General features: G+C 47.6%; 2 protein-coding genes across 2 annotated transcripts in view; one reads left to right on the top strand and one right to left on the bottom strand.

Annotated features, from left to right (window-relative positions):
• Nucleotides 1–305: 305 nt before the first annotated feature.
• Nucleotides 306–14653, top strand: cspp1a (centrosome and spindle pole associated protein 1a; the record flags this gene model as incomplete). Its single annotated transcript, XM_083682025.1, has 24 exons — nucleotides 306–428; nucleotides 731–1119; nucleotides 1970–2061; nucleotides 2210–2306; nucleotides 2559–2616; nucleotides 3285–3619; nucleotides 3710–3828; nucleotides 4451–4541; nucleotides 4912–5032; nucleotides 6047–6194; nucleotides 6443–6589; nucleotides 6730–6842; nucleotides 7039–7188; nucleotides 7396–7539; nucleotides 7826–7936; nucleotides 8105–8171; nucleotides 8521–8647; nucleotides 9828–9977; nucleotides 11958–12091; nucleotides 12172–12221; nucleotides 12342–12405; nucleotides 13052–13167; nucleotides 13417–13573; nucleotides 13676–14653. The coding sequence occupies 24 exons, from the start codon at nucleotides 306–308 to the stop codon at nucleotides 13900–13902; spliced, it is 3330 nt and encodes a 1109-aa protein (XP_083538151.1). The 3' UTR covers nucleotides 13903–14653.
• Nucleotides 14654–16006: 1353 nt separating this feature from the next.
• The window catches only part of arfgef1 (ADP-ribosylation factor guanine nucleotide-exchange factor 1 (brefeldin A-inhibited)), a gene marked incomplete at its 3' end in the record, with an annotated part of 45537 nt that continues 38242 nt past the window's right edge, over nucleotides 16007–23301 (bottom strand). Inside the window, exons 29-40 of the mRNA XM_083681905.1 lie at nucleotides 22713–22843; nucleotides 22436–22565; nucleotides 21653–21788; nucleotides 21416–21554; nucleotides 21145–21217; nucleotides 20771–20921; nucleotides 20526–20665; nucleotides 19960–20131; nucleotides 19708–19846; nucleotides 17273–17390; nucleotides 16280–16669; nucleotides 16007–16051 (exon numbers count right to left, since the gene is read on the bottom strand). Coding sequence (XP_083538031.1) covers nucleotides 16007–16051; nucleotides 16280–16669; nucleotides 17273–17390; nucleotides 19708–19846; nucleotides 19960–20131; nucleotides 20526–20665; nucleotides 20771–20921; nucleotides 21145–21217; nucleotides 21416–21554; nucleotides 21653–21788; nucleotides 22436–22565; nucleotides 22713–22843 — 1764 coding nt within the window. The remainder of the gene's footprint in view (nucleotides 16052–16279; nucleotides 16670–17272; nucleotides 17391–19707; nucleotides 19847–19959; nucleotides 20132–20525; nucleotides 20666–20770; nucleotides 20922–21144; nucleotides 21218–21415; nucleotides 21555–21652; nucleotides 21789–22435; nucleotides 22566–22712; nucleotides 22844–23301) is intronic.

Genomic DNA, 23301 nt, shown 5'->3' with positions numbered 1-23301 from the left:
GGACTAGTTAGTTTGCTGTAGTTTTGTTGCCTGTAAATGACAGGCTTTAATGTGCTGTTGTTTTTCCAATTATTTGAAGTTAATGGTTTATTATATGTTTTTTCCGATTTGATTGCAATAGTCAAAGTCAAACAATATAAAGGAAATTGTTACTCCATCTGAAAGGACAGTGCTATCAACACAGAGAAGACCCCCGAACCCTAAGACAGGTGTGGTGTGTTTCGATGAATATCAATGCTCTATGGTACGTTGTTGTATGTCACTTTTAGTTCAGTGTTGGTATGCAGTGCTATTATCATGGTTTGATGTCAGTTTGGTCTTTTCCAGAGGAGAGCTCAGGCATAAGTTTGTTGGGTGCAGAATATGAGCAGAAGAAGCGAAAACTCCAACAAGAGCTTCGTTGGGACTACAGACAATATGTTACTCAGGTCTGGTCTAGTGATGTTTTACCATTATATACTAACAGCTCATCATGACGGCACTGTGATGAGTCAAGCAATTCAGTTCATATTCCACCTTAATGCATAATAATGGAGGGAAAGAAGGTGAGGTAGAATAGGCTACATAGAAAAGCCTTTAAAAATATTGTCCCGCAAAATCAAGGGAATTCACTTTGCTGTCTGTCTATCATAACCTTTTCTATCTAGTGGGTAACTTGAAAATAAAACTTTCTGTGATTGAAAAGGAACAACCCATTCCCTCTTCACCCAATGCATCTATTTCTTTGCAGATTCAGGCCCCAGAGACTGTAGGTTTGGCTGCTCACTACCCTCTCCCACCCCTTCCAGTGGCCCAGCCTAAAGCTCAACATATAGGCCCCTTCCCTGAAGAGCAACTCCCATCCAGGAGAGATGCTGCCACCTTGACCGAGACAGGGACAGGGGGGGAGAGGCAGACCCAACAGAAGCGAAGGGTCTGGGAGCTCTACAGACCAGCGGTTGAGAGGCCTCCAGTGCACTGGGAGAGAAGGAGGAGGCGCAGAGGACGCAGGGAGGAGTATACATCAGAGGAGGACCTCTCAACGGAGGGGGAGGAGCTGGAGTTCCTGGACAGGAGGAGGCCTAGAAGGAGCAGAGAGCTCGAGAGAAAAGAGAGGAGGTTCAACTACAGATCTGACAGGTGCTCAACACACTCATCAGTTAATATGCTGTGCAATTTGTTCACTCAAGTTTGGGTTTCCCCTTTAATGCCCATCTTGGTCAATGGGGAAGACGTCCATGGACGGTTAGTGTTTGTATTTCAGAGTATCAGAAGGATAAACATTTGACGTTCCCGTTGAACCAGTATAGTTTTGTCTTCATGGCAGAGTTCCTCGGGAGAGGAGAGAGGTGCACCCGACTGTTGTCCGTGAAGAGGTCCGCAGAGACGGGATCCGGAAGTCGCTGTCAGCAACACCAAAACCCAAGTACTGACCCACTGCAATTAAACTAATGAGATTAGCCAAAGCGTACGCTTCAAGTGCCATGGAGAGTAGAGGGTCAATGAGGCACTCACTTCAGCAGAGCCGGCACCACATGTATAAATCGTCTCCATTGATCTGTTCCTGTATTGACTGGAGAGAGACAACAAAGGGAAACTGAATGCACTGTGTGTTTATAGTCCATTGGGTAATTGCAAGGCGGGGTAACATATTTGCTCTTCAACGGTGCCTCTATTAATACAACGTTACGAGAGAGCGTTCTTTCCGAGTGCTTTCGGTGCTTGGGTTAACCCCAGACAGCCTCCCGCTGCATATTCCATCAGTGGAGCTGCATTGATCGGCGCACGATGAGGAGGCTTTCCACTTGGTTTCTGGGTCACTGGGTAGGAGACTCCGCAGTCAGTGTCAGCGTGTGATGTGAGGTGGTGGTGCGGGCTGATTGGGGTGTGGCTGGAAAGAGGACTGATTGACGAGCTGTGTGTTTTATGAGGTGGCATTGCTCCGGTGAAGTTTACCCGCTGTCTGTGGTGGTGTCTGTGCCCTTGGAAGTCTGCAGATGCCAGCGGCCATGAAGACTGCTGAGAGATCCACGTTAGCAATCAATAAGGACCAGGCTGAGTTCGCCACGGGACTCATGATCGGTAGGACGTGCATGATTTAACATTTGTACCTGTCTATCAAGAATCCCGTACGTCGATGTATCTATTTGTTAATGTCATAAACATACCTTTTACTCACATTGTGCACGGGTAGAAGTTTATATCTATTCTCCACGGTGATGTCATTCAGGTGCACCAGAGGGGAATGTTGCCTTACAGAAAAGGAAAGACTGCTACAGGCAGGACCTGCTGGAGCAAATGGCTGAGCAGCAGAGGAACAAGAAGATGTGAGTTTAACCACATGAGAAAATGAAGCTTTCGCAAAATGGGGGTGGGCCTTACATAGGCATAGGGTCTCTCACCTGCACTGATTTTAAAAGACGGCTTCAGTTTAATCAATACGATTCAAGCCCACCAGCGGGTTTGCTCTCACCTGTCCAAAGGAAGCAAGGGAGAAGATGCCATTTTGGATTATTTAGATTGCAGTCATATTGCGAATGTCTGAGGAGAGTGATTCAAAATGGGTTCTCTTTTACTAGGGAGAAGGACCTGGAGCTGAGGGTTGCGGCCACAGGGGCGGTTGACCCAGAGAAAAGGGTAAAACAGCTGTGCATGAAGGTGTTGGTTAACTAAATAAGATGAGATGCATCGACGCTGTTTAAGGTGATGTATCGTCCCTCGACATGTCAAAGTAGGGTTCAGTACAGTACATGAAAGAACGTAGACACAGTCAAAATATACTGTGATGACTAAGTTGGTAATCATATGTACTCTTGTATTTATTGCAGTTCCATGATAAGGTATATTATGTGAGTCTTAAACTGTGTTTGTGCAAACTGTAATTGCGTTTGTTGATGTGTTGAGTGATTCTAAAGAAACAAAAACCTAGTTTTTGTTTGTTGTCCATTCGTCTATAGGAACAAGTGTTACTTCAGTTGGGTTTTGTATTGTTTTCATACAAGACTTGGCATCATTTCCTCAATGAAAATGGTCAAGTCTTTTGGAAACAACATACTGTAACATTGAGTGGTTGCATATTTCACAGCACAACTTCTCACAAAAACTATGATCAGCACATTTCACATTGCACTGAATGCATTCACAAAGATGAGCAAAGAGGCCATAATTACATATCAATGTAACTGTCTCTGAAACACTTTGATGTACTAGATCATAGTGCCTGGCTTCTTTCACCCTCATGTTAAAATGTTCCATCATTTTTGACCACCATGACTCATAATGTGTCTCTCCATCACTACTCCCAGCCTGATCGCATCAAGCAGTTTGGGGCTGTGAACCGTGACCATCAGGACCACAGACGGGACCTCCCCTATAGACCTGGGCTAGGCCTGGACACCCTGGGGACCAACTCCCGCCCCAGGCGCCGGGAAGAGAGGCCCTCTGTGGGTAGAGAGGAGAGAGGCCCTCCTGAGAAGCCCCGGATGGCCTTCCCTTCTCCACCGCTAGACTACAGCACAGCCCTGCGCCAGCTGATAGGAGCTGGGGGGCCAGGGGTAGGGCTGGGGGCTAGAGAGGACCCAGGTGCAGGCATGGGGGTCCCTGGGGTCGCCCCTCTCAATGAGGAGTTAGTCGTCCCAAGGTACAGTAACTGAGAGATTGGTTTATTGTTGCCCTCCTGTTTCAATCTATACCTGAGGTGTGTGTGTGTGTGTGTGTTTTTTCATTCTAGAATTGCTAGCATACCTCCTCCAATGCCACCCACTCTAACTGATGCCTACAGGACCCCGTATGATGACGCCTACTACTACTATGGCGCCAGGAATCCCCTGGACCCAAGTCTGCCCTACTGTTAGTACATCTCACTTCTCACTCAGCCCCTATGTACTGTGGATTAGATTGTTACAAAAAAAAAAGGATGTGGTCATAATTAGGTTTTTAGTACGAGGTTTAGTAAGTCTGTTTTCTCATAGTGAGTCTGATATATTGTATGCTCCGCAGGGTGATTTACTGCTCTTGAATTGGCTTCGTAATTAATATCTGGTGCCCATTGTCAGGCGTGAGTAATCCAGAGTGCCTCAAATAAACCCCCTGAGAGCTCTCCATGGAGGGTCATTACCATTTGTTATGAAGCCACTATAGCACCAGATCTATGGCCAAGAACACTTGGCACGGTGATTCAGAACTCTCATATGACCAAACACTGATTTATGTTGGATGGGGACCGACAGTTTATTGAGAATTAATTTCTCTGACTCCAGAATCCAGATGTTAGCAAGTGTAGCCTATCCAATGTGCCATTTTTGGATCAATGCTTTCTTCCTATTTTTCACTGCAATTAAAGATAGCTGGAGGCTGAATGGCCCGCACAAGTGTTGGACCCAGCTGTGTGTGTGTGTGTGTGTGTGTGTGTGTGTGTGTGTGTGTGTGTGTTGATGTCCAACTGACTGTGTTCTCCCATTTCTCTCTTTAGTTGGACCTCCTGGGGGTGGAATGCCTCCCCTGGTCTTGCCAAACTTGCCCCCAGGAGTGCCACTTCCCCTTGGGCCACACGGCCGCTCTGGGTGGGTGTCCTCACCTTTTCACAACAGTCCCACAGAGACCGGCACACAAGTTACTCAACTCACGCCCTAACAAGCAGCTTATTGCTCAGTAGTCAGTGCCAAATTCATCTAGTCATAATTGGCTCTTTCCTCATCTTGAACATAACCCATTTAGATGTGTTAGAGCCTACCCATGTTCTGTAGGTTTAGATTATTTTCTACCAGAAGGGGGCGCCCATATCAAACAATAACAGGTGTTCTCATAACTACCACCAGTGGGCATTGGCATACATTCAGCACAACACACAACAGTTTGTGACACACACAGAGAACAATATGACATGAACAAGTATGTCATCTCACCGGTGATGTTTTGAATATCTTTCATTAGAGGAACCAATCAGCATGGAGCAGCAGCTCCCCCTGGGATGGGCATTGGCATGATCCCAGGAGAGAGGCCCAAACAGTCCAAGGAAAGTGTGTTGAACTACCAAGAGGCACTAAGACAACAGGTACACAGTCAGACCTCTAGGTGTGAAATGCCACACGTGTCTCCATCGGCAACCACCTCATAAATCATAAATAACTCACACCTGTTGGCAGGGAAAAGGCTTTGTTCTCTCTCTCCTTTTTATTTAACCTTTATTTTACCAGGTTAGTCTCATTGAGATGAACAGTCTCTTTTACAAGAGAGACCGGGCCAAAATAGCAGAAAAGCACAAAGTTTAAAAAAGAAAAACCCATTTAGATCATAAAACACAAGCACTACAGTTGAAAGTATACTTTTAAATAGTGCTGTGGTGGGGCATAAGTATAATGGAGGTTTCAGTTTGCTGTAGTCTCATTTGTATGATGAAAGACTCTGAGAGTTGCTTCTCTTGTCCTTAGCTCACCCCGGCCTGCTCTCCTGTCCAATTGTGTGGCCTCATAAATGGCCACAACATTTACCAAAGCCTTTGTTTTTTGATCTTTCACTGCCCTTGTGTGGTTTGGAATGTAATGACGCCTAATGCATAAACCATTGAATATTGATTAAATACAATCTTAGGTCAGTCAGTCAACTCCATTATGTCTTTGTTATATAAGTGCATTGAGAGAGAACACAAGTGTTTTGTGAAGTAAAGTGAGGGTTGGGGGAGGGAAGGAGGGAGGGAGGGAGACTCATTGAGATGCTGATGTTAGCTGTGTCAGACTCTTCACTTCTCCCCATGCTGATGTAAGAGAAACAGGAGCCAATGACTCAGATTAGTGACAGACTGCAATATATTGACAGGAAGATATCAGGCGAGAGTGGAGTCATTTCATTTCATACCTTAACTGTAGAGCTCAGTTTGAATATGTTGGAATAGACTGATGTTATCTCCGGCATTTGAAATTGAGGAGTAGTCTAAATGTTCAGCCACCAAGGATTTCTCTCAACTTTACAGAAGATAAATGCTCTCATCTTTTTAAATGAAGTCAGAAACTTTTCAACTGAAATTCCCATACAGTCATACCTACGACCATATTGTCATTGCCGTCCACAGATCAAGGAAAGAGAGGAGCGCAAAAGACACGAAATGGAGGAGAGGGAGCGCTATGATGCCAAGGTTGAGGCGGACATGAGGGCCTACGACCCCTGGGGGAAGGGGGGAGGAGGAGCCCCGCTGAAGGATAACAGCGGGAAGCTCATCAGTACGCCACCCGTGACCTAATAAACTCTGCTCTTTACCTGGTCGACGCCATAAAATATTGTCTAGCCTTTTAATGGCAAACTGAATGTCAGCCTCTGAAACTTTTATTTGTGTCATTTTATTCTCGTTCCCACATCATTTTTGATTTCATTTCTATATGGTCGTTTCATATCTATTATGAATGCATTGGCCCTGCTGTGAGGAGGTAGCTGAATCTGTAGTGTTCTAATGATGCCTACATGCCTTCAGGCGATCTGAACCGAATGCACAGGACCAACAAGGAGGCGTATGTGAACCCACAGTCCAGGGACAGGAAGGACATGCAGGGCTCCGTGGGCAGGAGAGTACCCACCCCGCGAGTGGAGGACAGAGTCCCCTCCCCTCACCATATATCAGGTAGACCAATCCCCCCTGACGCACTTTTGTAAGGGCGAAAAATGTTCAGTTTCCCGGTCTTTCGTGTGTGTGTGTGTGTGTCTGTCTGTCTCTATCTCTCTATCTCTATATCTATGAGTCACTCCTCTCCATCTCTGTAGGTTTCTCCTTTGCTCAGCCATCGCGGTTCGCCCGAGGCAACGTGTTCACTGATCAGCCCACTCCACAGCAGCTCCAGGAGCAGGACACGTACAAAGACTACCTGAAACAGCAGGTAGGGGCGCTCAGCCTACACCCCGGGAGGCCACGCACCTCCACTAGCATCAAATGGTGTGTCGAACCATTTTGATGAAGGCTTATTGTTGTCCATCATAACCAGAGGAGGGTTGGTTTGCTGACCTTGAGGAAACATTAACATTAACATTGAGGTATATGAACACAGATGTTTTTTTGTTTTTGCGTTTGGCCAGATCCAGGAGAAGAGGCGTAAGGAGGAGGAGGAGAAGGATCGTATCAAGGCGGAGGAGGAGAGGGAAGAGAAGAGGCTAGCAGAACAGAGGGTTTGTATCCAGCGGGAGTACGAGGAGGAGCAAATGAGGAAGAAACGCAAGGATATGGAGGTGAGGAGGGAGTAGTTGTTCATTTTAGATACAGTACACGTAAGAAGTCTGTTTTCGCAAACAATTGCTGGTGTGTAAGCACAGCATTTGATCCTTTTGACGCATTTCAAAGTCTCTTCACACACCGCACTAGCTTCCCCCTGTCATCCCCCATGCCCATAGACACAGGTAGGGAAAGGGAAGTCATGGTCTCTCCCTCCCGTGTAGCAAAGCACCAAGAACGAAGAAACTATGCGTCAGGCCGAGGAGCACCGTAGGGAGGCGGAGAGGAAGAGGAGGGAGGAGGAAGAGGGGGAGAGTGAGACTCTGAGACTGCAGTATGAGAGTGAGAGACAGGCGCGGCTGACAGAGGTGAGGAACGCAGTGGGCCTCAACTGATCAAAAACAGCTATCGTGACGTGATCCTTTTCTCAAGGCCAATCTCAAACCAGGACAAAAACAATAAAGATTATATTGGAAATATAACCAATTCGGTATGTCTTTTTTCAAGTGGTGAAAGTACCTTAGAAATGCTGGCTGTGATGCAAGTGTGTAATGTGATGAGGGTACATCCACTGAGGAGGACCTGGCAGTATTATATATTGATATTATATTGTCATTTGAGTGTGAGTTATGTTGTGTTGTGTTGTTTATGGAGGTCCAGAGGGAGCCGTCTCCTCCTATCCCAGCCCTGGAAAAGAGACTGGGCAAGCAGCACACTACCAGACCCCCCTCTGTTGTCAGCCAGCTCTCTTCTAGGACTGTGGCTGTGAGTTACTGGACAACCCACACGCACACATACTCACTCTCTCACACACACACACACACACAAACACACCCGTGCCCACACACACACGTGCCCACACACACACACACACACACACGTGTACCCACCCACACAAACCAACAGACTCTTTTTGGTTCCCCACGTTCCCAGGAGCGTTCTGTGTCTGCACCGCACTCCCCACCCGTGCCTGCCAGGAAAAACCAGCTCCGGGCCACAGGTAAGAAAGACCACCCTGAGGGGGAGCCACTTTAATAAAACACTGAGGTGTCAAATCATGTCATCACCAGCCATGTGGATAAAAGCCAGGACTTGCTTTTCTCTCATTCACCACCGTGCTTCCACCAACATGTCCCTCATGAGCAGAAGAAAACTGCTGAACTGAGTGTTTGGATTTTGGGAAGCAAGTAGGAGTGCTGCACCACTGTCCTCATTTGCCCCTCTGTCTCTCTGCAGAATCTCTCTTACTCTTATATTCTCTTTCTCTCTCTCTCTCTCTCTCTCTCTCTCTCTCTCTCTCTCCCTCTCTCTCTCTCTCTCTCTGTCTCTCTCTCTCTCTCTCTCTCTAGAGGATCAACAGGGTGTGATCAGTGAGTTGTCAGCTCTGCGCAGGCAGCTGAAGAGTGAGCAGAGACGGCTGGAGGGACAGATACTGCGGACCGACAGGGAGGAAGCAGACACACCTATCCCTACCAGGTAGGTCGGACCGACAGGGAGGAAGCAGACACACCTATTCCTACCAGGTAGGTCGGACAGACAGGGAGGAAGCAGACACACCTATCCCTACCAGGTAGGTCGGACAGACAGGGAGGAAGCAGACACACCTATCCCTACCAGGTAGGTCGGACAGACAGACCCCTGACACCCCAGGGGCTCAGTTCAGATAGAAGTGTATTCTAAAGAACAGAAATAGTTCTGCCTTCCAGAACTTGTCTCTCAAATTGTGCCAGAAACTTCTATTAGTGATTGCAATTAGCAACATTCTACACAGGATTGCACAAAGCTGAGTTCCAGGGACTCATTAGGCACAAACTTTCAAAAATGTTTTTTGAAACATTTCAGTCAGCTTACTGGAAGTTATCCAATATGCTCCTCTACCTTTCCTGTTTGAACAGGTTTGTTCCCATGCTGAGGTAATGAGCGTGACCCGGGTCAGCTTGACTTTCCCATCTCCTCTGCTGTTCAGAAAGTACCAGTGCCTAGAATTATCCCCCTGGCAACATGTCAACAAAAAAACGTCAAGTCATCTTTACCAAAATGTTGAAGGGAATGGCTTGGTTTTCTCAAAAAAGATCAATGCCAAATCCCCCTTGGCTTTCGGAAATGGATGTATGTATGACAATGACAGTCCTTGTATATACCACTAGTTTACCACACAAAGGACAGAGGAGATGCCTTTGAGCCTCTGCCAGTTAGAAGGCTTTCCTGAGGTGGTAAGCGGCTTACAGTGAATACCCCATGCAGGGGGGTCTGATAAAAGCACTTAAATTGTGTCTAACGTCTGCATGCCAGGTGCTATGGCTTTATCCTGACTCAGTCTCAACCTGTAACAATACGCTGTAATCCCTCCTTTTTAATGAAAACCCCTGACTTACCTAGGACGTGTAAGCTCCACTGCCTCGCAGGTACAGTTGTAAACTTGGGTTTATGGTAGTTTGTTGGCAACGGCAAGTACGTATTAGACTTCATGTTGCTTTTGGAACTATTTTGGCTTGAGTTCGCTTTGTGTTTTACTGTAGTTTACGTTCACACAGTACTGTAGGATGGTGTTTTACTGTAGTTTACCTTCACACAGTACTGTAGGATGGTGTTTTACTGTAGTTTACCTTCACACAGTACTGTGGTGATGGATGGTATTGTACTCTCTTTTGCCCAGACACCGAGTGCGCCTCCCTGTGGATGTCTTTGACATGGCACGGATGCGTGCGCAGGTGTCGTCCAGGAGACCCAACTCTGGAGGAGGAGCTGCAGCACATGTCAACATGCAAAACATCAGAGAGTTCAACCAGCTCAAATACAGAGGCAAGTCTCCCTCTTAGTATCCATCCCGGCCTGCTCTTCCTCCACTCTCCTTACTCAAATGACACCATTCACTCCATATATTTGTACAAACTTCTTCTAGATTTCCCTCCTCTCATTGCTCTATCAGAATCGCCCTCAAACAGCCACGACCAATAACGTTCCTCCGCTTCTACTCCTGCTGCTTCTGCTGCCTATCTACTCTGAAACATGCCCCTCTTTTTTTCATATGTTTTGAGACATTGGGAGATTCTGTGTGGGACTCTGTGTTTGCTAGTTGCCAGCGTGACAGCCATTATACTCCTGATGTATACGGTCAGATACAGAGGATCCCTGTGTCATGGTGCGGCAGATGTAGCTAAATGAACATGAACGTCCTGAACCAGCGTGGCGTGACCAGCCTGTTTACTGAACCTGGGCCAGACTCGGAGCCTCACCAGGCCTCTGTTTCAGCCACGATATGAGGTCATGAGTGACTCATCATAAAAGTCATTCATCTGTAAAGGAACAGCTCTGGCAGCGTAAACAGAGAGGGATAGAGAGAGTATATGGGGCTCAAACAAAGGAAATGGCTTTGAATGATTTACCAGTCTTCCGAGTTTATGTGGGTAGTCTGGGAAGCATTTAGACACGCTACTTTCCAAAATGGAGAACTAGAAAAAGGGAAAAGACAGGCCCATTGTGTACAGCAACAATGGATCCAAGTCGTTTAGCGAGTGTGCGTAGGACGGCTGTGCTCACTGTACATACAAGTTAGTGGACACACATTGGCTGGTGCGTGGGAGCAGACCAGGGGAGGATGGGGGAGATAGAAACCGGAGGACGTGCGTTTGATACCCTTCCTCATTCCGTTCCATGCATTACAATGAGCCCGTCCTCCGATTTCTACCTCCACCAGCCTCCCCCGGAGCGGACGATCTGCCGCCCCCACTACTATAGTTCTACAGAAGCCCACGTCCACTAGCCTGGATGCCGGTCTCTTTCTGAAAGTGGCAGCCTCAGTATTATTGTCTTGTTAAGTCCTGAGGCAATGAGGCAGATTTGCAGGCCTCAATCTGGATGCAAGTGACCAGATGTCAAGCGTCTGTTCCCACTCACTTACCCTTGACTGGACCCATCACAGCAACAGTTGGGGGAGGGGGGGGGGGGGGAGTGAACAAATCACCAACCAATAAGACTGGAAGATTGGACTGCCACTCTGCTGTGCCCTGTGTACAGGTCCCCCGTCACCCAAACACATCGACGACAAGATGGGCACTTGTACACGGTCTGCTTCTCTGTGTTGAGACACACGCCTTTGTCCTTGATCCTGCAGGATCCCAATCGTCGTCCTTCCCTGATCTCCTTCCCGCCTCTGATAATGACCGACGGGTGTGAAGACCGGAAAGGTGTCCACCTCCACGCTGTCATATGCACATTTCTGTCAGTCAGGGTCATGAAGGAAAGGAGACGTGGGAGAAGTAGGGCGAGGGACGTAGTAGAGACGGGGTCGTATTAAAGACGGTGTGACGCTTTAAGTCTAATAGTTCTGAGACAGAGTGCAGAGTTGCTTTGTCATCATGCCGCTGCCTCTGTCCAGTCTATAGTGGGGGGGGAGGAGGGATTACAAATGAGAGTTTTCCACTAGGATGAGATGCTTTTCCCCCCCTCACATAAGCTCAATGTTGGCTGTGAGTTTAATCTTAGCCGCAGCTGATCTGAGTGCATCCCCCTCTCTCTTAGCCTCCCAGTGTAGCATCCTGGTGGACAGAGGCACATGAAATCCACTGTGATAGGCTAATCTGTCTGTAACACTAATGCCACCATTAGTGGTACATCTGTGTCCGTGGCCACCGCTGGCAGACATCTGTAGCATGGCGATGTGATAATCCTCAGAGCGGAGAGGTGTGTGTGTGTGTGTGTGTGTGTGTGTGTGTGTGTGTGTGTGTGTGTGTGTGTGTGTGTGTGTGTGTGTGTGTGTGTGTGTGTGTGTGTGTGTTACAGACAGTGCATCCCGCGAGGAGGTACGTCACGTGTATCCTGACCCTCCCATTGACGAGCACAGTCTGGACATCCAGCAGCAGGCTCTGCTCAGGGAGCAGCAACGCAGGATCAGGAGCATGAGGAGAAGGGGAGAGGCAGGTCAGTGTGTGATATACACACACACACACACACACACACCACACCACACACACTCAAACTCATTCCTCCTCTGTCTTCAGACTACTTTGAACCGGCTGTGGAGCGACAGAACCATCATCATCATCATCCTGTGAGTGTCTGATTACACCTCCACTCAGTTTCCTTTGGTCTCCCTGCATACATGTCTCTGGCTGCCTCCCTCCAAACTGAGGTTTTCATTTGTGCATGTCATGCCTGTTTATTCTGCCAGAGGGAGAAGCCTGCTCACAACCACCAGAAGGTTTCTTTATTGGAGTCGGAGAGTGCCTTTATTGGTAAGCTTGGTGAAACATAACCTATGTTTGTCTTGACAAGCCTTTTCCCTAACTCTGTCCGGTCCGGTATCTGAGCCTTATTGTGAATTGAGGTGAAGAGAGGGTTTTGGCTTCTCATAACCAGGCAGAGTTGAGCCCACTCTCATACAGTAGTACACACACACACACACACACACACACACACACACACACTCTCACACTTGCATGCACACACCAGCACAATGCCAAATCAGAGCGGGGGCATGGTGCGCCCTCTGGTTCTCTGCCAGAGCAAACCTGGCACATGCCAAGCCATCACGCCCACACAGCTGGTGCCAGTGCTGGGGGAGAGGAGAGAGGGCCTGTGCCAGCTGCTGGGTGGTGATAGCAAGGCCAGACAGAGGGGGAGAGGAGAGCAGGAAGAGAATGTGCTGCAGTTAGAAACTACTAATAACGACTACTTCTTATTTATTTTAAATGTATTGTATATAAAGATATATGTATCTTTTCTCAGGTTTCACTGGATTATAGTCTCTACAACAATATTACCGCCATCCCCTGAATGAAAGGAACTCAATGACATATTTGTCTCCTGTGTGTAAATCCAGGCATAATCTCAATGCTATGTTATCCATGTGTAAATGTTTAATAATCTGTCCCTCCTCAGATTATCCCAACGGTAATGCGTCCCCAGGACCAGTCCAGTTTGAGCAGAAATCTCGCCAGCCCTCTGCACAGGAGAGGAGGCGGCCCTCCAGGAGGAGAGACGACGATGATGATGATGTGAGAGCTCTATAAAAGGGGTGTTAAAGGGCTTTCGCCTCAGATTAGAGGTGTCTTCACACATTAGTCACTTTAGCAGTTTGTCACTTTTAACGAGTCCTTTAAATCTCCAATTTGACAAGGCCTTGGAAAAATGTGTTGGAAGCGACTCATTTAGGAACTGTAACACCAGCAGCACCCTGTACCCACCCCCTACATCCCCTCATTACGCTACATTGAGTCACAGTGTAATGTGTCTACATCTGTCAGGAGATGGTCACTCCCGTTGGTCAGAGGGAGTATGAGGGTCAGCCGGACGCCCAGTCTCTGTTCTCTGTGACCAGCCTGAACATGGAGGGTGTCAGAGACCGCAACCTGCAGCGGATCAGGAGGCTGGACCACCTCAACGACCACGACTGGAGAGCAGGTGAGAGACCGAGTGGGCCAAATATTTTTCCTTGTCAGTATTGTGTCATTCTAGATCGAAGTGTCCGCAGGAACGAATAAACGAGTCTCTCTGGTCCCCCAGGAGGGCTGTCAGCTGACGAAGGGGACGACTTCTCCCTGCGCTCCAGCCCGTACGCCCCAGACAGACGGGTGTCCGTGGAGACGGTTGCCACGGAGCCCTGGCTGCGGCCCGGTACATCGGACACGCCGAAACGACACGCCACGGTGGGTCAGAGTCGGCGAGAGAGACCCTCCAGCAGAAATGTCTTAGATCAGGAGTGGAACGGACCCTCCACCTATCACGGCTAACCTCTGACACTTAACTCCTCCACTGGTCTTCTGCACCCAGGGAGGCGGGTTTCTCTCTTCGTCATCTCCTCCTTCATCTTTACCCATGTGGAGGTGGGACAGATGCAGGTACATTCCCTGCAGACAGCCATCATTGCTTTCACATTTCCTGCTTTCGGATCAGTGTAGATTAAGGAGAGAAGATGTGACCACCTAGACATGAAGGCCTTCATATACACACACGGAGGTTTGCTTTTGCCAGAGCTTATCCTCTCTAATGAGGTGAGAGTGGTGATGCATGAAAATGCGCTTGATTTCAAGGGGTATATATATATTTATATATTTATAAAAAGTCTATCCAGTTTTCTAATAGCGTCAAATGAATTTATTCTATTTCAGTCTCTGAATTAACAGGGATTTTAAAAACAAATATATTCCTTGGCATTTTTTATGTTGATCTGTGTTGTGTGTGTGTGTGCGTGTGTGTTTTATGTGAGTGAATTGTAATATGCAGGGCCACTGGAGCAGACAGCAGAATGGAGATCAGAATGGTAGCAGTAGACAACAGGTCCATTTAGAGCAGAGCAGAGCAGCATCAGTCAGTGTCTGCTTGGCTCAGACTGCAGGCAGGCAGGAGACAGTGAAGAATTACAGCACTGGGGAGAAATGGTCTGCCACTCCTGTGTGAAATGGTCACTGTGCCAGGGACATAGCAGGGGGTGGGAAAGGCTCTTGCCTGCTGTTGGACAGAGTGAATATACTCTTACAGAGATTTGTGGAACGTTATCCTAATGTTGAGATGTTTGTATATGTAGAAAGTAAATATGTTAATATATATGGAGTTGATTTGTTTTAAATAAATGGAAATTATTTTTCATAATTATGTCCAGACTGGTCCTTGGTGTCCTAACAGCTGTAGAATGGGTGTATATTGTGCGTGCAAATGTGCAGCATTTGAAATTACAAACAAACCAAGTTCAAAAACTTTATTGACCTATAACCTGATTAGAATGTCGGATGATGGACCAGTATTGTACAGAAAGTTGTACAGGATTTTTTTTCAACATAGAAAACTTTACATTGCTGTACCATATACATTTTTATTTCTACATCTGTGAGCGGGAATGCATCAGATCCATACACCATCCAGAAGTCTTAAAGCTCGTCTAACATAATTCAGGTACTCTATACATACAGCCTGTCCCCAAACCAAAGAAAAACAAATTAAATATATTACTAATTTATTCAATTTTGTACACAGAGCAAAATCTAACTTCAAACATGGAAACAGACCAGTAACTCAGTCAAAGCAGCTCTCATCAGGATGCCCTCCTGTCTTCCAGGTTTAGGAGGAGCCCAGTTCTCGACTATCTGTTGCAACGCCTCAAAACATATAAAATGGAATAATTTAACCCTTCAGTTTCCGTTGTGTGAACTGGTGTCATTCAATTACAAATCTCATAGGACAATCTGCAGGAGAGATGGTACAGTCGAATAAATTATCACAAAAGTAAAAATCTCCAGTGCATCAAATAAAGAGATCAAGTGCAGCAAATCCAGAGGAAAACTAAAATACAGAAATAAAATCTAGTGTTATGAGATTATATTACAAAGCGGCATATCTGTGTACAACTATTTTCATCTGAGGGGCTATTGGTGCTAATGTTAGCCATCAGCGCTGCAGAGAAAGATAATTATTATCATTGAGTAACAAATGTCACATTTTTATATTACTGAATATTTGTCATTTGCATGATGATGAAACCGTTCATTCTTTAGAATAGCTTTAAAGGATACAGTTATGTCAAGACATGGCAAGAAGCACACTAACCCTTTTGAAATATAATCGACCCTTCTGAGCAAATCAGAAATGTGGGTAATTGGACTGTATTTTGCAGTTGTCAGTACAATCCAGTGGAATATTCAGACTTGCCTGTACTTGGCATAGCCTATCTTCTTCCAGTGATATGATGAGGAGAAGGAGGGCGGATCCATAGAGGAGGAACTTCCAGTCACATGATCGGGCAGGTGAACAGCAGAGACCCCTGGGAGCTCCCTGTACCAACAGTGGGGCATTCTGAGGGACAGCCAAATCCAGAGGGAGGGAGGGGGGGGGGGGGGGGGGTCAAGTCTGGTCATTGTACCCTGGGGTAGAATAACTACTCCTGAACTGTTTGGACAGTAGACAAACAAAGAGGGGGACCTCCAGACTACCCCCATCAGAGGTCTGTGTGCCAGCCTGCATTTAGTGCACTGTCACTATCACCTCTTCTCCAGCCTCCTCCCCCCTCCCTCTCTCCTTCTCCTCCTCTGCCACCACCACCACCACGTCCACCACCACCACGTCCACCACCACCTCCTCCTCCTCCTCCTCCTCCTGCTCCACCTCCTGCTCCACCTCCACTTCCTGCTCCACCTCCTCCTCCTCCTCCTCCACCACCTCCACCTCCACCTCCACCTCCTCCACCTTAATTTCCAGCTCCTCCACCTTCAGCTTGACCTCAGGCTCTTCTTCTGGCTGTGGTTCTAGTTCTGGTTGAGGTTCTGGTTGAGGCTCTGGTTGAGGCTCTGGTTCTGGCTCTGGTTCTGGCTCTCCCCCCAGCTGTGGTTCCACCTGCAGCTCTGGTTCTACCTCCAGCTGTGGCTCAGGGTCAGGCACCTGGGCAATCTGGAACACGATCCCAATCCGCAGGTAGAACTTCCTCAGCATGGCTCGGAGCTCTGGGATCAGGTCGAACTGCATGATCTCACACAGCAGAGGGTAGTAACTGGATGCATGGGCCTTGAACTGGGGAGGGAGGGAGGGAGGGAGAGAGCAACATTGACTGTTTTGGCCAATCATAAAAAAAAGCTCCCTTAGATCAGGTCAAATATTGAAAACAAAACGGTCCATAATGTGTTTAGTGCATTGATGGCTCGGCAGGGCACCCATGTGACCCATATTCATTTTCAGGTCTGATTAAGTCTTGTCGAACATCTCCCTGACAATGACTTCGAGTGGATCTCCATAGGACATAACAGGCAATAGGTGCTGCTTTCATTAAGCCGTTGTGATACACTCAGAGCTTGATTAGAGGCGACAGCTGATTAATCACAAGGCTGATTTAGTTACAGTAACCCTTCCACTGCTGGGAGAAACAGCAGCCTGGCGTGAAGCAGGTAGATACATGCCCAAGGCCACTATCATCCACTGCTTTAACCCATTACAAAACTATTAACCCTTTATCTGTCCATGCATTCTATCAGATTATCTGTATGTGCATTTTGTTGGGATATTGACATCAGCACACCCATTCAGATTAGTAATAAGGATGGAAATAATCTGTGTGTGTGTGTGTGTATGTGTGTGTGTGTGTGTGTGTGTATGGAGCTTAGATGTGTAATCCCTTACCCTGTCGTCACTGATCTTCAGCACCTTGGTGAGGAAGAGGAGGAGCAAGTTGGTCCAGGCCTCTCTGTGGCTCTCTGACGTCAGCGTGAGGAAGTAGGCTACAGCATCACTGCACACACTAGAGAGAGAGAGAGAGGGAGGGACAGAGCAGGAGAGGGAGGGAGGGGGAGAGGGAGGGAGGGACGGGGGGGAGGGGAGGGAAGGGAAGCGGGAGAGAGAGAGTGAGAGAGAGAGGGAGAGAAAAGGGTGGGGGGGGGGGGGGTGGAACAGAAAGAGAGCCTAATTAAGTGACTATGAACTCATTTAGCTTGTTTTGACTTGTTCAGCGAAACGGAATAAATATGTAACTCAGTAATAAATTACAAGACGACCACAATCATACCAGGCTCTCTCTGTGAGGCCAACTTGAAGGGCCTTGATTAGCCAACACTGCTACCCCAGCCACTGACCTCATCATTGCCCTCTGACCTGTAGCCCTGACCCCAACCACTTCCTCTGACATAACCGCCATCTGCCAGCCCCTCATCCCTCGCCTCCCCTCCTCCTCCTCCTCCCCCTCCCCCTTCCCTCCCCTCGACTCTCTTACACTCCTCTCACCTTATCGCCTCGCCCAATCTGCTTACCCCTCTTAAGCACACTGCTGTAATCAACCCTGCTTGTCTGCTACGCTGTACTGTGGCAAAGCAGTTTGTGTGTGTGTGTGTGTTTGTGTGTTTGTATGTATATGTGTGCGTGTGTGCGTGCGTGTGTGTGTGTGTGTGACAGTGTTGTCATAGTATGTGTTTGTCACAACATTGCAAGGGTGTGTGTATTTGAAACAGCACTGCTATTGTGTATGTATTTGTATGTATTTGTGTGGGCGTGCATGCGTGCGTGCGTGCGTTTAGGTAGCAGTGACTGTAGGAGGGCAGAGGTGCCAGAGTGAGTGTGGATCTCTGCAATTTAGACTCATCTTCCCCAGCAGGCACAGTCTAATCAGCCTGCTTTCTCTCTCTCCTCTCCCTCTCCCTTTCTCTCTTTTTCCACACATGAATGCACGCATCAGGGAGAGCCAGTCTGACTGTGCCTTATCTTCATCTCATCTTCAATACGAAAGGAGTATGAAGAGAGACAAGGTAATGGCTGTCGTGAAGCAACCTCTAACAGAGACAAGGCAATGACAACTGTGTCGACTCGGTAATAACAGCAAAACCCTATTTTGTCTGTGGTGGATCTATACAACACCCAGTCTCCATTTCAGACATCTCAGATATCTGTCAAGTTTCTAGACAAGCTCTCCGTTTGAGTGGAGAGGAGCAACATCGACTGGAGATAGCAACATCAACACATTCTGACTCAATCATCTCTCTCTCTCTCTCTCTCTCTCTCTCTCATTCGTTCTCTCTCTCTCTTTTTTCCCCCTCTCTCGCTCTCGGCCAATTTCCTTTGATTTCCCATCCGGTGAGGCAGATATTGACGATGTGGCGTCGGGCGGGCGTGACCTCTCTATTCCCCGGTCGGCGTGAATGGTCCGTCTCCGTCAGACAGCTGGGTCAGGGTCAGGGCAGCGCGGGAACGCTGATCGATGCCGCCCTCACTCCGAGCAGCCTCTCATAAATAGCGGGCGTCTAACACGCACTTGCCCCCACGCCCCCGCCCCCGCCCCCCACCCCCAACACCCCCCCCCACCCTCATGAAAATGATTATGGTTGTTTATGCTGGCAGACCTGGAGGAGGGAGATGCCTGGCATGGCTGGCTTCTATAAATATAACCCAGACTTTCTACTTACTAGGATTACATTTTTAAAAAATCACCATGTTTGTGGAGGAGACCTTCCCCACAAGAAAGCGGCAATTAGTTATTAAATGTCTGTAAATTGAGAACACATTTCCCTGCATCCCTAGTCGTACGGATATAATTATCTTTGCATATGTCTGTCATTAAACGGGGTTGTGTGTGCAGTAAAAGGGTGATTAGGGATCGTCGTGAAATGTAGAAAGGCTCGTTAGTGAAGAGGGAAAATGAGCAGAACAACAACAGGAAGCGTGAGAAAGAGCAGCAGATGATCGTTAACGAGTCCATACTGGTGTGTGTGTTTGTGTTTGTGTGTGTAGTACTGCTTTTGCCTCGATTAAGTGGTTTTTTTCCCAGTGGAATGCAAATTCATCAACACTATATTTCATTATTAATGCGCAGGTGGCACAAACAGTAAATATAAACAGCATTTAGAGTGAGACCGGAGGTAGTGGAATTGAATACACCGTAGGTCGGCGGGTCTCACAGAGCGTTTGGGCATGGGTCATTGGTTTCCTTCAATCAGAATGCACTGACAATGAGTTGTGATCCTGTCATTGAGGTGGTGTTCATGCCTTGTGTGGTGTGTGGTGTGTGGTGTGTGTGTGGTGTGTGGTGTGTGGTGTGTGGTCTACGACTGCACTGGTTCCTGGTTCCTTACTTCAGCAGTCGTCTCTGCACCTCCTCCCAGGCCGCATGTCTCCTGTCATCAGTGTACATGCGGAACAGGATGCGAAGGCCACACGCCAGGCTGTTGGTCTCCTGCTTCAGCAGGTTGGGCTTCGATTTTCCTTTAAAACCTGAAACACAGACACACACAGACACGTTACTGTCCAGCTATACAGAGCTATGATGATTGTGACCAGTCGCAGCACTCATCATTAGGACCTCTGCAGTGCAGTCAGTTACCCACCTGCCTTCCACAACATGGTCCTCTGCTCGTTGTTGGAGTTGAAGGCCTTGGCGAAGCGGTGGGACTCCAGCAGGCAGTCCAGCAGCTTGAAGAGCTGCTCTGAGGTCAGGTAGTGGTACATGCCCTGGTCCTGGGTCTCCAGATGGACGTCAGCCACTTCCATAGCATCTCTCTGGAGAAGAGAAACAAAGTGTTGGGAGATAAGGTCAGGGATCTTCCCAGTAAGAGTGGCGGTGCGCCACGCTGTGAACTTGGCGGCACCACTATGTAAACATTTCAAGGCAAATTAAACTATATATTTAGTAATGATAGAGGCTATATTTGATCGCCAACGACATCGTCGTTAAAAACGAAAGCGAAAGTGCTGTGATGTTCCTCAGTGAATCCAGATTTTTTTTTTTTGCGCATTGGGTTTTGATAATGCAATCCAGCGCCACACTGTTCAAAAATCCTGGGCAGAACCCTGAAGGTAGATATGATATGCACACCCTAATAGCAGTGAATGACATAATTTGAGGTTGAGGCTGACAGAACCTTCCAGAGCCTGGGGGGGGGAGAGACATTACCTGAGCGGCAGCAAAGTTCTCTGCATCCTCCCTCTTACTGGTGGCAGGGAAGAAGACAATGTCGTCTATGGTCTGGATGAGCTCCAGCTGCACCACACACTTAATCAGCAGGGCCGAGAACAGCCTCTGTTCCTGCAACTCTGTGGAACACACACAGACACGGACAAGGACACACACAGACAATGAGGATAGGGTTGTCAAATGTCTGTGGTAAGAGCCAACCATTCATAAAGAGAGGGACTAACTCGCTGGGGTCCTGTTTCCGGGGCCGTCCTCATACATGCCCGAGTACTGACTCTGCCGTCGGTTCTCCATGGCAACCCTCTCTGCACTGTTGATGGAATGCTGGTCCTCGGCACGGGACTGGATGTCCACTGACCTCTGGGAAATGGAGTCCTGAGAGCACAGAAGAGGAAGTGATTTAGTCTGTATAACATTGCGTTGTGATGTGGGTATGGTCATATATATATATATATATATATATATATATAGTATTAGAGAAACAAATGCTACAGATCAAATCATACAGACTGACTGAGCTGCTAGTGTACGATGATTGATCAAATGAGAACATGTCAGATCTAAAACAACTCTGAGCACAGAGGCGTTGTTTCCATACCAGCTGTTTGTCTGATGGGTCCTGTTGAGTCATGGGATCTCCCTCTGCTCCTGCTGGTCTCCATGTTAGCAGCCTGACCCAAGAAAAGCAGTGGATTAGTTAGTTAATCAACAGTTAGTTGATTTGTCTCATCAAATACAGTACATAAAATGGACACGGTCAGATAGATTAGATCAACCTACAATAAACTGGTAAATGCTAGTGTAGGATACCATAGATAGTGTTTTTGTCACTGATTTATATGTGCGTGAAATGATGAACAGCAGCTTACGCGTGTGGAATGGTGGTCTTAAAGATGTCCAACATGCAGTTGCAGGTCTTGTCCCAGGTCTCAGGTGTGAACTTCTCTCCGTTGAGGATGACCACGTTCTCCAGGCAGTTTGTGCCCGAACGAGCCAACTGTTCATTATCTACAGGGGAGAGAAAGAAAGAGGTGTGGTGTGAGAGGGGGGGTAGAGAAGGATGGGGGAGAGGAAGGAAGGAAGAAAGAAAGAGAGGCCCTTCTCACCTTGCTGCACACACCAGTACAGCTGAGACAGGATGTCGTCCAGTAAAACGTCACTGAGAGACTCAAAGTACTGCGTGAAGACGTCTGAGATGGCGTAAAGTGCGTGGTTACAGGTAGTGGTCATCCACTCTGCCTTCTGTGGGACCAAAACAACACAGGGCCGTTAAACATGGTCAAAATGATGTTCCTGAGTATCACCAGAAAATAATGTGCAGTGCTACGCAGTAAAATGATTTCCCCAGGGCTATATAGTTATCATTATGAGGGGGATTGAAGCGAGACTTTTTAAACTACCTCTACCTACTTTCTCTCTGACATAACATGATACAGTAGGATTAAATCAGTAGGACTGAACAGTAATACACTCTGTACTTTAATAACACTGAGCAGGAAGATGAATGCTTCTCTATTACTGGTCATTGGGATTGGTGTTAGTCTGTATGGAACCTCGTCACCAGGCTACTGAGCACAGCGCATATAAGCCTGCAATACCAACGACTCAAACCTGGCCTTAATGGGAGTGAATTTACTAAGTAAAGTATTTGTTATTATTTGATTTCATACGGCTGCAAGGCGTAGCTTTGAATCAGAAACGTGTGGTGCGCAAGCACTGGGGGAAAGTGCTGTGGGAGATAATTGATGCAAGGTAAAGCCAATTGCTATGCGCCGTCCGTTTTCGACGCTCTTTCTATTGGCTTAATGAAGGCCATGTTTGACACATTGGTCCTGGGAACGAGACTAGTCTACATGGAACTGGTGTAGCAGCACTGGTTGGGAACTGGCCTCCGTTTGCTGCTCAGGCAGCTTCATGTTGTCAAAGATCCTGAAGACGATCCTGAAGAGGTCCTGCCACCAGTGCTTCTCAAAGGTGTGGCCGTAGGTCTTCATCACCTCAAACATCACCGTCAGTCCTCTGGGGACAGACACACAGAGCTGTTACCATCTCTCCAGATGACACCATCTCTCTCATAAGGAACATCCATACGACTTGATAAAATTGTTTTTCTCAAAGTTATGGACGGACTCCTCAGATTTTGGGTGAGTAAGGTGTTTTTCGTACCTGGTCCTGACGTCCAGTTTACACCTGTTGATGATGCAGGAGAGCTCAAACAGGATGGGGAACCACCCCCGCACCCAGACGCGGTCCTCGGGTGCTACATTCATGTCATCGCTGGTGTAGTCTTTGAACGCCTGCCAGAAAGAAAAACACTAGTGTTCACTGGTCTGCCCTGATCGGGGATAAACCCCCAGATTCTCACACACACACACACACACACACACACACACACACACACACACACACACACACACACACACACACACACACACACACACACACACACACACACACACACACACACACACACACACACACACACACACACACACACACACACACACACACACACACGCTTTAATGGATTAAGCCGTATTCACTGTTCACCCAAGGTTTTCTCTCAATTTGCCCAGCTGCCAATGCAGAAATCGCCTGCATGCACACACGTCTGCATACACACACACACACACACACAACTAATCCCTGCCTCTCGTCCAGCCCCACACAAGTCAGAGAGTGTGGCTGGAGAGTGTGTCTGAGACCTTGGGGAGAGCTCTGGCTGTAAGCACCAGGACGCTCTTCTCTAATACAT

The sequence above is a fragment of the Argentina silus genome, assembly GCF_951799395.1.
Source record: "Argentina silus genome assembly, chromosome: 1".
In the NCBI taxonomy this organism is placed as follows: Eukaryota; Metazoa; Chordata; class Actinopteri; order Argentiniformes; family Argentinidae; genus Argentina; species Argentina silus.
The sequence above is the reverse complement of the archived record's forward strand: the minus strand, read 5'-3'. Positions and strand labels throughout refer to the sequence as shown.